General features: G+C 32.7%; 1 protein-coding gene across 1 annotated transcript; it reads right to left on the bottom strand.

Annotated features, from left to right (window-relative positions):
- Positions 1–10,042: 10,042 nt before the first annotated feature.
- LOC136202579 (uncharacterized) lies at positions 10,043–12,501 on the bottom strand. The gene is made up of 2 exons (XM_065993284.1): positions 12,225–12,501; positions 10,043–11,117 (listed from the first exon to the last, which is right to left on the bottom strand). Exon 2 carries the CDS (start codon positions 11,038–11,040, stop codon positions 10,267–10,269), a length of 774 nt encoding a protein of 257 aa, XP_065849356.1. The 5' UTR covers positions 11,041–11,117; positions 12,225–12,501; the 3' UTR covers positions 10,043–10,266.
- Positions 12,502–16,853: the final 4,352 nt, after the last annotated feature.

Here is a 16,853-nt window from a genome sequence, read left to right as displayed (position 1 = left end):
ATCAAACGCCCGTGCTGACCAACACGCTGAGTTATTAAACTTTTAAAATAACATTAAGTCAGCATATTAAAAGCAAAAAAAAAGTTACATTAGTTCCTAACCCCCCCCCCTTGGAACTAATTACTAGGGACCAACAACGGGTACTCTGCCCGCGGGTACCCAGCACCACCCGATCCTAATGGGACTACCTGTACCATGTATAAAAGTGTATGGGACGGGTATGAGATCAAAACCATTACCGTTAGGGTAATGGGACGGGTATGGGAATACCCCTAGGGTACCCGGTATCCGTTATAATTTTTTTATATATTAATAAATATTATTATTTTTTAGATGTAAGAAGTGAGACTTGAACCATAATCTTTTGTTTTTCAACTATTGAGTGATACCACTAAGCTAATTTATTCTTATTAATTAAGGTTCAACGTGTTTAATTTTTGAATGGATGATTTTTAAATTTATACTTTGTTAAATTTGTAATATTTTTTGTTTCATTTATTGATTCTTAATGGGTAAGAGTACCCGCGGGTACCCGTGAATTAAATAGGATGGATATGAGATGCAAAAAGTATACCCGTTAGGGTAATGGGAATGGTACGAGTAATTAAAAAATAAAAGGATAAGGGTTTGGGATTGAGATTGACATTACCCGCGGGTACCCTACCCATTGCCATCCCTAGTCTGGCCCCTCCCTGTCTCCGCCCCTGCTATTACCACCTTTAAATAGTTGAAGGAGTAAATAGGTCGTCCTATAAGTTCAAGAGACAAAATGACTAGATTTGATAAGTTTAGGAGACTTCTTATGGTTTAAATCTTTATTTAAAACATAAATTCCTTTTTATAAACCCCGGAATAAGCCGGCCATTCAATATTCATAAATCCAGAAAAACTCAGATTGAAGACATGATCGGTTCTCAGTGTTAGAGATAATGTTCCTATTATCTCTGTAAATAGATTCTTATCTAGTTAGAGTTTCAATTTGTCTATATCCCTAGCTATGTAGAGTTTCAATACTATTATACTTGTTTATTGTATTCGTATACAAACTACTATTGGCTCACTATAAATACAAGGCCTCTGAGCCATAATCACTAAGGTGATTCAAATCAATATTGTGCTATTACGTATCTCTCTCTATCTCCATAATATTCCCGTATATTCAACACTCAGTTTTCAGTCTGGCTGAACAGACTCAGATCTGACAATTTAGATTTTTTTTTTTTGATGGGATGACAATTTAGAACTTTTAAAATTTAAAATGACAGTGAAGTTTTAAACTAAGTACAGTTAAGTCCAATAGTTATAGCTGTTATGAACCAAAATGATTATGGCGACTTGAAAAGTGTTAAAGATTGATTAATTTTGAAATGGTGGATCCCATAGCATCTTTCACTTCCTTTTTACAGGCATGGGAATTTATAATTACTTTCATTTTTATTATTTAATTAGGAATCAATAAAGTTTTATTTTCAAAATTGTGTTCTCTCAATTAGTTTTATTTTAGGGGTAATGATAGAAAGTTTGATACTTTTATAATTTCTACATTATGCAATGATGTAAATCATCCTTCTTCTATGCAATCTCAACTAGCATATATGATTCCACATGTTGGGTAAAGTGAAACTTCCCATTATATAACATGGAGAATATTTTAAGCGAGGGCATAATCGTCAAATTTGACCCGAATGTTTCGAAAAAATGTAAATTTGATCTTAATGTATACAATGATGTAAATTTAATCCTAACGTTTTTAAGTATGACTTTTTTTTTTTTTTGGTAGAAACAGGAAATGAAAACAACAACAGAGAAAAAAGCCTAACCTAGGATTAGCCTAGGGAAGCTTACCCCAATCCTATCTTCTTAAAGAAGAGAAGAGAGAAAAATAGGAGGATCAGAAAGGGTAGTGACGCCCAACATCCCCTCATGACCAGCCGTCGCCAATCGATCAACAACTCGGTTATGCTCTCTGAAAATGTGGCTGAACTTTATGAACTCAAAGGAAGAGCAGAGCCTTTTAATAACTTTAATAAGGTTACGGCTATTAAGACAAATAGCATGATTATCAGAAATCGTTTTAATGGCCTCCATGTTATCAGACTCGACAGATAACAACTTCAAACCCAGACTCTTGGCAAGCTTTAAACCATAGAGAATACCCCAAAACTCTGCCGAAAAGGAAGAGCCCAATCCCAGATTCTGGGTGAACCCAGAAAGCCAGTTGCCCCCAGCATCTCTAAGAACACCTCCGGCAGCAATCTTCCCATCATTGAGCCAGGAGCCATCCGTAATCAATTTAACAACCCCTTCTCTCGGCCTGCTCCATCCAAGGAGGTGGACATCTCTCTTCTGGGTAGACCTAGCAAGGGAATCCCCTTTGAAACTCTTAGTAATATTGGATAGTTTTTCCGAGAAGAACTCAGCTAAGTTAGGGATATAAACAGTTTTACCATAAAAAATTCCATCGTTCCTCCACTTTCAAATTTGGTGACAGATGATGGTATGATTAGTTTTACTTATACTTTATCAAAATTTTGAAAAAACTAATGATAAAGTGTAAAAATATCCAGCAAGTTTACCTCTAACTTTTAAAATGGTGCAATTTTACCCTTACCTTTGGCAGTCAATAGCAATTTTACCCTTAACGTTGTCAAGTTGGATCAATTTGAGAAATGATTCATCAAACTGTCTTTTCGGTCATGAATCTTGTCATTTACACTTCACATGTGAGTAATGTCATCACTTATTAGTAGACATGTTTATGGGCTGGGCCGGACTGGGCTTGGGTCAGGCCTAACCAGGCTTGTCACATAATTACTTTATCCAAACCCAACCAAGCCCGCACTATATTTACATCCGGCCCGGTCCAACTAATGCCTTTGTATTTTTTTAAAAATTAAAATTAAACTAAAAAATTATACTATAAATATAAATACTGTAATAAAATACAATAAACTAAATTTTGGAGGATTATTTCAATAAAAATCAATTAACACAATTCTAAAAAAAAAAAAAAATACTTTTTTGATAGTAATAAATAAAATAGTAATAAAAATATGTGCATGTTCACCAATTCTAAAAAAATATATGGTTTGGAAATTTTTACGTTGAAGAAATTTAAAAATTTTATTTTTGGAATATAAAGTTTATTAAACTATAAAAGTTATTAAATTAAATTTATTATTAAAATTTCGGGTCGGGCTGGGTTGGGCCTGAGTTTTGAGACAAATCCCAAGCCCAACATACTCTGCGGGCCTAAGCGAGCTTAGGCTGGGTCAGACCTATTATGAAACATATAAGTCCAAGCCAAGTCTTTGAAAAGCGGGTTTGGACGGGCTGGGTGGGCCAGTGGGCTTTTGAACAAGTCTACTTATTAGTAACAGATCATAAGCATATGACTAGACTTGAAAAAAAATCAAAATATTTTACCGAATTTATAAATATTAATCTCCAATTTTATTATTAAATCATAGAAAATATGAAATCTTTTTTAAAACAAACTGATATTCAATTGGTACAAATTAAGGAACAAAACATCTGTATTTTATAATAATGTTTAAAATTAACCAAACTTGATAACATTAGGGATAAAATTGCTTTTTACCACCAATGTTATGGGTAAAATTATATTATTTTAGATGTTAGGGATAAATTGCTCCTAAGTGTAAAAGTTATGAGTATTTTTTGCACTTTATCTCAAAAAAAAACTAGTATGACTAGTATCTATGACACCAGAGATTTCTAAACATAGAAAAAATAGATTTCTAAACATAGAAAAAAAAAAATACACTCATGATCACTCAAGTTCACAACATGGTATGTAAACTTCATTTTTATATTAAAAAAATATTAATTTAACTAGACAATTTAATATCTAATACTACAACCCGTTAACTATTAAAAATATGGACAATTTAATATCTAATGCTACCGTTGTTTTTAAACCAAATTAGCAAAAGGCCCAATACTCTATGTATAGGGCTTTTTATATGAAAATTATAGGGCTTTCTACGTAGAAGTAATCAAGGGAAAATTACACAGAAAAGCCTTTATAAAAAGTAATTTACAGTTATAGCAAATCATATTTTGTATTTTGCCAATTAAAAAGTTATCAATAAATGATTGGTTAGAAATGGTTAGAGAATGTTAAAAGATGATAAAAATTCAAAAATATTTAACAGTTTTAAAATAAAAAATGATATATCTGATATAATACTAATAAAATTATTAATTTGATTAAATTATAAATATTTTTATCATTTCTGATTTTAGGTAAAAGACCCAGTAATCAATGCTAGTAATTTAATCCATGTAATATCAAAAGGCACTAAACTTATTTTAAAAATGTCATACGCTGTTTCTAAATTCCTAGTTTCTAGGGGGTGTTGGTTTTAGTTGGAAGTTTTTTTAAGAAAAAACAAAAATAACGAAAACTACCATTAATTATATATACATATACATGGAAAATATGTATACATAATTCCTTGGCTTAATACATTATTTACCCCATGAATGAATTTGTTTAAAAAATTTGATTAATCCGATGGATTTGTGTAAAATGTAATCAGCTGAAAAATATAAACCAATCGAAAAATAAATTGTCATAATATTTATATCAACCTTTCAAATACGCTAAATGATTTATATGAAAATTGAAACTTTATTATATAGTCTTAGTCGCATTTACCGTTCGATTTAAACTCATTAAAATTACACATTATAATCTCAATCGTAAAATTTTAATAAGTCTAGATCTAACGGCGACTAATCATATTACAGTTTTTTATGAAATATATACATATTTGATAAAAAAAAAACTATGTAAATCCTAAAATAAACGGTAGGTCTTAATTTATAAACTCTAAAATATAAATACCAATTTCACATAAATAAATATGAAAGGAATATGAAATTCTCTTAAAAAAAACAGTATGAGTATAAAAATAAATTCTTATGTAAATAAAAAAAAATATTGTCTTTATTTATCCAAACAAAAAAAAGTATGAATAAAAATTCTTATATAAAATAATAAAAAAAAGAAAGGAAAACGGTAGAAAATAAATAGTGGATGGTTGATTCACATAATTAAAAGAGTATTAACCCACTTGACAAAATTCAAAAGTAGCACTGATTTAATTGAAAATACTCTTAAAACTTGTAATTCTATGTAAATTTTCCAAAATTATATTTACTTAAAAGACAATAAAAGTTATGGGTTCGAATCACATGGGCGGGATGGGTTGGGGGTTTTTCTTTCTCTTTAATCTAATCTTCATTTGTTTAATATAAGTGTATTGCGTACAATTTAAAAAATATATATATTATAAAATTAATTTTCAATATATCATTATATATTATAAATAAAGTATAATTTTATATCCCCATTTGTTTGGGGGAAAATATTATGCAGGAAAAATATTATGCAGGAAAATAAAATATTTTTTAGTGTTTGACAACAACACTGTAAAATATTTTTCGGTATTTGGCTACAACACTTGAAAATATTTTCCAACCACTAAAAACATGAAAAATCACAAAAAAACGTGAAGATTTGTTAAATACACAAAAAGTGAAAAAATACAAAAATCACGAAGTAAAAAAATATTAAAAACATGGAAAACATGAAAAAAAGTGGGAAAACACGAAAATGTGAAAAAAATTAATGTTAAAAACACGAAAAAAACGTTTTTTTTTTCACATTTTTGACATTTTTTGTACGTTTTCTCGTGTTATTAACGTAATTTTGTTTTTTTTTTTACATTTTTTTTTCATTTTTTCGTGTTTTCACGCTTAGTTTTTCCGTTTTTCAGTTTTTCACGTTTCTTTTTTTTTCGCGTTTTTTTATTTTTCGCATTTTGTTACTTTTTCGTGTTATTCACATTTTCACGTTTTCCGTATTTTTTTTTGTGTTTTTTACGTTTTTGTGTTTTGTTTGCATTTTCCGTCTTTTCATGTTTATCGCGTTTTTCACTTATTGTCACATTTTTGTGTTTTTGTGTTTTTCGTATTTTTTCGCGTTTTTTTGTATTTTTCACGTTTTTGTATAATTCGCGTTTTCTCACTTTTTCGCGGCGTTCATGTTTTGTGCCTTTTCAAGTGTTTTTTTTTTGCGTTTTTGTGTTTTTCACGTTTGTTAATCGTTTCATTTTTTTGCGGGTTTTGTTTTCATATTTTCGTGTTTTGTAACGTTTTCACGTTATTCATGTTTTTTCGTGTTTCATATTTTTATATTTTTACATTTTTTAACGTTTTCCCCATTTTTCTCTAAACCCATATGTTTTGGGGAAAATGTAAAACATTTTTCCTTATTTCTTCCTTCATTTTCCATTGACTTGCTACTTATTTTCATGCCCAAACAAACATTGAAAAATTGAAAAAATATTTTTCCCCAAACAAACAGGATCTAAATTTTTAATTTATAAAAAGTAGTTTTTAAAATATATTAAAAACAATTATTTATTTAGTTTGATATTATTTAATATAATTATAGATAATTTTTCAAATCTAGATTTCTATATCAATTTCTTAAAAATAAAGGGAACTGCCGGGTTGGAAAAGGGTCGGGCCAACTTGCATCTAGAGCCTAGCCAAAATCTCTCACTCAATATTTGGATTGATTGAGGGCCAAAGCCCTTCTAGCCATAGTATGCATGAATATTTTGATTGATCGAGGCCAAGACTCTCCTAGCCATTAGAGCTGTAAATGAGTCGAGCCGTTTATGAATGGCTCGGTGTTCGGCTCGATAAAAGCTCAGTTTAACTCGGCTCGTTTTTTTAATGAGCCGCTTGTGAGCACGATTTTCAGGCTCGGTTTATAAACGAACCGAGTTTGGACAGACCAAAGTTCAGGTTGAAAGCTCGCGAGCAAGCTCGATTAGAAGCTCGTGAACAAGCTCGATAAAAGCTCGTGAGCTAACTCAATTATAATATTTATATATTTTAAAAAATAAAGTTTAGTAATGTGTATAAATTTATACTACAATTAATATTATTTGATGTACCAGATTTGATATTATTTTGTTTGTAAACACCATAAACGAGCTCGTTCGTGAGCAAAACAAAACGAGTTGCTTGTGATCAAAGCTCACGAGTACAAAAAATGAACTTTTTTATAGGAAAATAAACGAGTTGCTCGTAAGCAAAGCTCGTGAGCACAACGAATAAGCTGCTCACGAACAAATAAAACGAGATGTTGGTGAGCAAGCTCGACTCGTGAACACTCGAGCTGCTAAACGAGCCGAGCTCGAGCTCGAGCTCGATAAGGAACTACCAAACCGAGCTCAAGTAGGCTAAAGCTCGGCTCGGCTCGTTTACAGCCATACTAGCCATAGTATGCTTTACCTTGGATTTTATATTAGCATACAGAGCATCTTTATCAATGTTATCAGGTTCGGACAGGTCCGACCGATCCGATCAGGAACCAATGAAGAATTCTGTTCGATTTGTGCCGGTTTATTGAACCTTCAACAAACTAGCATGAACTGGCACCTAGTGGTCGAACCAAGAACGGACCAACCCCAGATTTTTGCTAATTTATTTAAAATAAATAAATAGTATTTCAGTGTGACATTTGCATCCCTAACTCGATGGTACTTCAACTGCACCCCCGCATGTGAGAGAGTCATTCCTTTACTAATTGGTTAAAAGCTTGTAAAGACCATTTGCTTATAAACTAGTTAAGATATTTCTTTTCTACGTGGGATGAGAATGTTAATTTTCTTTTATTTTCTTTTAAACCATTTCAAGTGGTTCACTTTGAGCATCAATTTCTTATTCATCACTTGTTCGTTTTGAGTTTATAATATACTGTTAAAAAGATCTTATGACATGAATTATGCTGACATATTTCAAGTTATTCTAAACTCTATTTATCCGTTATATATTCAAGCGTCAATTTGACAAAAAATAACAAACCAAAAGGTGTTTATAATTTGTTTTGGATATATATAATTTACAAAAAAAAAATAAAATTAATTATATATATTTAATAAATTATATAAATATTATTTATTTATTTATAACATCATCAGGTTCGGTCAATCCAAACCATCCGGTCCAACTAAGTGACTCTTGACCCAGTTATAAATCTGGTCCAGTTCTAATAACATTGATTGATCTCTATGTTTTATGCTCACAATCACTCAATAGACATTTACACATCGGTGACACATAATTACTGTATGACTCATTCGATAAACTTCATTTTATCAAACTATCTTGTTTAATGGTTAAACACTACAACAATTCAATCATATGAGACTCATCAATTAATTAAACTATATATCATATTATTTAAAAAAAATACAAAAAAACATATATATAAAATTAGCTAAACGACTTGATCTACTCAACATATATTAAGTGGTTGGTAAGTGTTTAATATATTAAACTCATTCTAATAAAAGAGAGTTTAATAGATAGATATAATGCATAGTTTATTATAACTCATTAGAGATGGTAAATGCTATGCTTACTTTGTTTTTTACAAAGTAAGCATTACTTTATGCATTTTCACCATTAGATTAATTTTATACTCCATCATCCAATGGTGAAAATACAACAAGTAATGGTACTTTGTCAAAAACAAAATAACCATAGAAAGCACCGATTAGAGATGCTCTAAGATAAATATTTGGATTGATTGGGGTCAAGGCTCTCCTAGCCATAGAGGCATCAATAAAAAAAAGTATTTAGTTTATATGATTTTTTCCAAGATTAATAAGAGCGGAAACATATTATTATAGATCCCTGAATCCATAAGATTGCACTAGTAAACTAAATTACGACGATTGCTTTCATATAAATTTAGATTCAATAGGTCTTGTATTAGGTTTTAGTATATACTTAGAAGAAAAAAAAAACAAAAAAAAAAACATTGTATGCAGACACACCAAAAAATCATTCATAATCTTGCCTTTAATTGAAAGGTACAGATACAAAAATCTTAATTGAAGCCAAATTTTTTCTCTTTATGCATAAATCATTAGAATCGGAGCCGATTCACCACCGAGTCGGCTCGAAATGAAACAGATTCACCACCGAGTCTCGAAATGAAAGAGATTCGAATGTTCATATGATTCTAACAACAGTGCCTCCAAGTTCAATGGCATTGGAATGCCTTTTTTTAACTAGATGGAAAATAAAAAGACTGGACAGCAGAATGTTTTGCAATTGTACAATCAACCATATGAATCAGAGAACTAAACATTATCATTTACGGTGTCAAAACAAATTATCATGTTATATAATCTATATATTTTACATAATTATAATTATACGATGATTTAAAAATAAAATAATCATTCCATAAAAATAATCATTGTAGCTGACAGGTCAGATCAAAAGGATCATCTGTGTTGTTTTATTAGTAAGAGTTGGGTGAATTTTACAAACCAAATAAATCCATAAAAATGTTATACTCCATCCAATGAGCAACAGAACAGTAATAACAGACTGGAATCGCATCGAATCGAAACGTTTGATTAGAATGGAGAAATATCTGTTTTTGAAAGGAAATTCAGAATATCTATCAATCACCATTAAAACAACAATTAAGCCGAACAGACTCTAATCTAGAAAAACAAAAAAACTTTCTATCAATACTTATGCCTGAAGGTTGGAATGTAAGCAACATGGCTTAAAAGGCCTAAACATACCGAGCCCCTAAAGTTGTCCATTTTGGTCACTTTACTCCCCGAACTTAAGGGACAACCCATCAGAGAAGATTTTGACCACTCACCCATATTTTGCAATAGCCTCTCTAAATTCATACACACTTTGAGATACCATCCCGAAAGTCACATATCATATGGAAAGTCAATCGAAAGGCGAGTGGTCTTCACAGGTCAACGCCTTCTCCGTATGAGGGAAAATAAGGGGCATGTTATGTCACTTTCACGGAGTTGGATTGGAGTGGCTAATGAGTTGTCTCTTAAGTTCGGGGAGCAAAGTGACTAAAATGGACAACTTTAGAGGGCTCCATATGGATTAGGCCTGTCTTGAAGTGATATGAAGCAAAACTTCAAGAAAATTGCAGACAAGCCACTTAAAAGAAAATGGGAAGTTTTCCACTGTTCACAAAGTCAGATTTCAGCTTAATTTTAAAATCAAGTTCATCAAAGAGAATCCATCAACATACAAACTTTAACATGCTAGAAGTAGTAAATCCCGGATTATTACATCGCAAGGCATCGACTGCGAAAAAGAGAAGGAAGAAATATAACACACCTATTAGCTGATTGTTGCTTCTATCTTATAGACCATCTCATTTTACCGTTTTCTGCTGTGCCTCTTCTTCCTCTTGCTGCCCCTATCATCAGAGTCAGAGTCCGAACCTGTATCAGACTCGGAGGAATCTGAAGTCGAACTGTACTTCCTACGGCTGCCCTTCCTCTTCTGCTTCTTTTTCTTCCTTCGCCTCCTCCTCTCTGCTTCTGAATCAGATGATGAGCTGTAATCTGAACTGTCTTCTTCTGAGGATGATTCCGATCCAGTCACCGATGAAGACTCACTATCAGTCTCGAAAACTGAAGCCTCGCTATCAGTTCCAGAATCAGACTTTGTTCTATGCTTTCTCTTGCTTTTCTTAGACGATTTAGGTTTCTCCTCCTTACCGCCATCTGGATTATCCAAGTCATAAGAGATAGAAAGCTTCATCCGTAATTTAGGGTTCTTAAGCTGCTGTGTTCTTGATGGACGTGCCATGTAAACCCTTTCATTCTTGCATTCAAAAGTCCAGTGTCCAGTTTGAAAACATTTCTGACACTGGGCACTACCACCAATAGTGGATACTGTAGTCTTGATGTCTTTTCTTTCACCCAATCTCACTTGTTTCTCGGTACTCATCAAGTACATCTGCCGCTTAGCTTCCCTCTTTTCTTGCCACCGGCTAGGCCCTTCTTCCTTCTGTCCATAAGCATTAACATTACGAGCAGCTGCAGCAGCTGCCCTTTCAGCTTGAGCACGACTAAGACCTTTGGCAGCACTTAGTGCAGCAGCCTTGATCCTATCAGCTGCACCTTTCTCTTCCTTCTTACTTGACATGATTTAAAACCAAAATCTCTACAATCTCAAACTCTAAAACAGCTACAAACAGCTCCAACTACGGACCTAAAAATACCCTGCAATCAAATGTTGAATCATTCAGCCAATAATCTAGCAATAATTTAGTTAACAATAGTGCCTTGATTATAAATCCGGGCTAAGCAAACAGGACGATGATGCAGCAATACGACAGAAACCATAAGAAAATCATAATCCGAACACAACATAAATCCAAGTTAAAACAACCTCGTAACTTTGTCCTGATACCCAAATTAACAATAATGCCTTGATTATAAATCCGGACTGAGCAGACAGGATGATGCAGTAATTCAGCAGTTAGCACCAAAACGACAGAAACCATAACAAAATCATAATACGAACACAAACATAATCCAAGTTAAAACGACCCCCTAACTTTGTCCTAATACCCCAAATTTCCTAGCCACTAAATTAATCAATAGAAAACTACAACGCATGAGAGAAAATAGCAAGCGCTAAGCATATAAAAGCCCTAAGTTTAGGAAGCATTCGCCAAAAAGTCAAAAAATAGATTCAAAAAATTTCTATAGTGACATAAACGATAGGACTACGCAGATCAGCAGTCGCCCAAAAACAATAAAAACCATAACGAAATCATAACCCGAACACAAATATATGTCCAAACTAAAACAACACCCTAAATTTGTTCTGAGATCCCAAATTGCCTAATCATTGAAATCAATTGAAAACTAAAAAGCCCTAAACCCTAAAAGGTAATAGAAAATAATAAACGCTAAGCATATAAAACCCTAACTTTAGGAAGCATCACCAGAAATTCAAGAAATAGATTCAAAGATATCCTAAAGTAACAAAACCGATAGGACGATGCAGAAATTCATAAAAACGATAAAAAAAACCCATAAAAAAATCACAATCCGAACACAAATATACATCCAAACTAAAACAACACCCTAAATTTATTCTGAGACCCCAAATTTCCTAGTCAATGAACTTATCAATTGAAGACTACAACGCTACAAACCCTAGAGCGCAATCCAATCGATGAGAGAAAATAAAAATCCAAGTATATAAAACCCCTAACCGCAGAAATCATTCACCAGAAATTCAAAAAAATAGACTCAAAATATCCTTTAGAAACAACCACGAAGAAACATCGATAAAGATATAAGAAGAAGATTGCTTACAGGTTGCTGGGAAGCGTAACACGCGTTATACCATCAATAGAGCAGAAGAGAACGGAGAAGAAGGAAGCTCACTGTGAATTGGATAGATCAATGATGAAAGGGGTCAAACTTTGGGGTTTTCCGGGCAAAAAAGCGAAACTAGTGTAAGAACTAAGAATTCATAGATTTGGAGAAGCGGGGAAGTCCTCGCCGACGCGGTGGTTTCCTGGCTCTATTAGCCAGCTCGGATATATATCTAACCTATTTTTTGACAACATCTAACATATTTATTCTTTCACCCAACGACTGATATTCATAGTCGTCCAATTATGAATTCGTAACCGTGTTTTCTTTATTATAAATTTATGGTTAAGGTGCAAAAATACCCGTAACGTTTTGGGTCAGGAGTAATTTTATCCTTAACGTTTAAAATGGTGCAATTTTACTCCTAACGTTTGTAGCCAAGAGCAATTTTACCTCTGACGTTGATAAATTTGATCAATTTCAGAAATAATTCATCAAATTGTCTTCTCGATCATGAATCTTATCATCTATACTTCACATGTGCGTCATTTTATCAGTAACCAATCATAAACATATGTTGGGATGTTAAGAAAAATAAAAAAAAATAAAATATACTGTCTTTTATACGAATTAGATAAAAAAAAATTAAAAAATTCACCGAATTTATAAATATTAATCTCAAATTCTATTATTAAATTACAAAAAAACACGAAATCCTTTTTTTAGAATGAATTGATATGCAATTGGTGCAAATTGATGAACAAAAATATCTGTGTTTTATAATAGTGTTCGAAATTGACCCAAATTACCAACGTTAGGGGTAAAATTGCTCTTGGCTACAAACGTTAGGGGCAAAATTGCACCATTTTAGACGTTAGGAGTAAAATTGCTCATGACCCAAAACGTTAGGGGTATTTTTGCATCTTAACCCTAAATTTATCAATTATGTTTTAAATAGAGATGTCCATAGGCCGAGATGGGCTGGGCTCGGACCGGATCTATCGGGTTTTTAGATAAAAAAGCTCAGTCCAAGTCCAGTCCACTATTAATTTAGACGGTTTGGACCGGACTGGATTTGGACAACCCATATAAATCCACTTATATATATATATATATATATATATATAAAATTGTTAATTATAAAAAATAAATATTTAATATATAAATATATATATTTATTAATTAATATTAAGCCGGCCCGTGTTATTTTTATTAATCCCAAGTCCGTCCAAAAAATAGGTGGGCTTTAGCGGGCCTAGGCCGGACTGGACCTATGAACAATTTTTATTGTCCAAGTCTGGTCTAAGGGACACGAGCCGGAAAGGTACCCGGACCCGTGAACACGTCTAATTATATATATATATATATATATATATATATATATATATATATATATATATATAAATACGCATTACACATATTTTGCTCCCTAAACTAAAGCTTCAAAGTCAACTAGGATCTCAAATTATCAAAATCATCAATCAGATCACTGAACTAAGCAAAAACCATCAATTAAGTCCCTATCATATCATAAAATCAGAAACTGTGACTATTTGATATAGACTATAATAATCTATGTGTTGGTTTAAAATGAGTTTAGGGAAGATGGTCTGAAAATGTTCAACCAAATGATTTTCGATTAGACCTCAATTGATTATTTTTTCTTAGAATGTGGACTCAATTGATGATTTTTGCTTAATTCAGAGATCTTATTAATGATTTTGATAGTTTAAAGTCTCAATTGACTTTGAAACTTTAGTTTGGAGAGCCAAATTAATATAAACTTAATACTTGCTCTCTGAACTTGTACAAAAAGTTTCACTGGCCTCTAAACTTTTAAAGTGTCCTCATAATTTATCCAACTTGCGTAAAATGTAATTAATTGATCACTCGATTGCAAAAAATAAGTTAAATATAGAAGATATATTGCACACGTCTTAAGAAAAGTAAAACGACCAAGGTCGATGTATGCGGTTCTAATATTAGAGAAAACAAGTTTTATAGTTGAGTAAGTAAAAACTTTTTTTTTTGATCTATTATGTGAATTATGTAATAATATTCTAAGACACGTGTAATACATCTTCCGCTTTTAACTTACTTTTTTTTTTTACAATTAGGTGATCAATTGATTACATTTTACGCAAATTTAGAGGCTAACTAAATATTTTATTCAAATTAAAAGAGCTATGAGATATTGAACAAGTTTGAAAAGCAAATGATGTATTAAGCTATTAATATATTAAAGATTCTTGTTGAAAATTTTCCATTTCATAACGCATATTTTTAATAAAAGAAATACTGTTTATGAGAAAATATTGAGTAACGATCGAAAAAAAGATTTTTTACACATTTATATATCTTAACTAGTTTTACATTCGTGTTTTGGCACAGTTTTTTTTTATTTAATTTATATCCAGAAATTCACAAATTAAAATTTTAATAAATATATTACGCATTAAAGTATTGAAAATAATAAATAATTCTGCCAACATTAATAAATACTTTTTAAAAACTAAATTTTGCAAATAATTACATGTTTTTCCATATCATCAATATTAATAACTTTACACTTTCTAATATTATAGTCACTAACTAGCCACTCACCCGTGCGTTGCACAGATTTTTTTATGTTTTTTAATAAATATATATATTTAGTATATTATTTTGTTGGCTTATTAAAATAGTAATATACATATTCATTAGAAACAGTAATTATGACTATTTTTAGTATTTTTTTTTCAGTAAAACTGAAATAATTTAATCAAACTATGAATGATTCACTCAAAAACTTCAGTAAAATTGTATTTTGAGTACAAATTGTTTTGTTTTATTAAATTAATTGCATTAGCCAATTTTGGTTATAGACTAAGACATGTTTGATAACTCGGGGAAAAATCCTTGATCGGAGCACTTCCCTGTGAGGCGCCGTTGGGATCGGCCGGGGACATTCCGATGCCAAAGTCAGTAAGGAAGAACAAGAGAGCAAACTGAATTAACAAAGGATAAGTAAAAGTGTACCTTGATAGCCTAGGGATGTAGGCTATATATAGCTAGGAAGTCGTAACCTTCAGCAACTAGAAGGTCTCCATTAATGCTCCATTAATGGCGGTTACTGGTTACCTTTAAGCTGGCGGTTACTGGTTACCTTTAATCTGGCGGTTAGCTAATTGATAGCTCATTAATGGTCTTTATGGCCGAGTCGGCGGTTAGCCGTTACTGTGATGAATCAGGTGAAAGAGGAGATTCGCCTCATAGGTTCGCCAGCGGATCTCACTGAGCTGAACCGTGGAGATCCGCCATCCGGTTCTTCTTGCGGCGTTCTCAAGGTGAATATCCCTTTTGGTCCTTGGGATAATATTCTGTCAGTAAGATGAATATCCCTTTTCGTATTCTTTGATCCGTCAAGACGTATGTACGCTCTCCTTGAGAGCTATGGCGGGTCTCCGCTACTCGCTCTCATCGGGCGTATCTCGTTATGGCGTATCTCGCCATGGTCCACGTGGTGTGGCATAATGCTAGAAACTCCTTCCTTTTCCTCATTATTTGCATATTCACCCCTGCATTAATTAGCATTACTTCCACATTAATCATGTATAAATATCTCTTTTAGAAGGAATAATGGTTTGCCATTATTTCTATTAATTTTCCCTTATTCCTTATTCAAGAATAATTTGGGTTGTTATCAGAAGCCCCCCCTAAAGGTATAAAAAGCTCTTTAGGGCTGTCTAAATGGTGGTTTATTTTTCTATCTTGGAGGAAAGTGGACCCGCCCTAGATGGGGGATCATATATGGAAATGATGCGCCTTTTGGGGCTTCCTTATGCGGGATCTTATGAACAAGATCCGCCCTATGTGGGATCATATATGGATATGATACGCTTTTAGGGGATTTTGCTTCTTCGTGGATAGGTGGCCAACCGTATCCATTGTTAGCCTCTAGGGGCTTCTTGAGAGTTATATTTCCTTTAGAAAGGAATAACTTGCCCTTTATGGGACCATTTGTTCCTACCGCATAGGATTATGATTCGCCTTAGGGACTTCTTTTCTTTAGTTCTGCCATATTGAGGAGAATGACCCGCCCTTAGGGATCAGTAAGAATGATCAGCCATTTAGGGACTTTTGTGCATTTTGTGGAGGCGAGACTTTGTTATTTCTATGATGAAGACGTGAATTCATTACTTTGATGAAGACGAGGCTTCATTGTTTGGATAAAGACGAGGCTTCATTGATTGGATGAAGACGAGGCTTCATGAATTGGATGAAGACGAGGCTTCATGAATTGAATGAAGATGAGGCTTCATTGTTTGGAGATGAAGATGAGGCTTCATTACTTGGAGATGAAGACGAGGCTTCATTACTTGGATGAAGACGAGGCTTCATTATTTGGAGATGAAGACGAGGCTTCATTACTTGGAGATGAAGACGAGGCTTCATTACTTGGAGATGAAGACGAGACTTCATTAGTTGGAGATGAAGACGAGGCTTCATTATTTGGAGATGAAGACGAGGCTTCATTAGTTGGATGAACCCTTTGCTTTCCAGAACTATTTTTACTAATGCATTATATCTTTTAGCAAGTAATTTTCTAGAATCTGGTTTAGGATTTCTCCGATTGTTTAGGGTAGG

The sequence above is a fragment of the Euphorbia lathyris genome, chromosome 8 (assembly GCF_963576675.1).
Source record: "Euphorbia lathyris chromosome 8, ddEupLath1.1, whole genome shotgun sequence".
Taxonomy (NCBI): Eukaryota; Viridiplantae; Streptophyta; class Magnoliopsida; order Malpighiales; family Euphorbiaceae; genus Euphorbia; species Euphorbia lathyris.
This window is presented reverse-complemented; position numbering and strand designations above follow the sequence as displayed.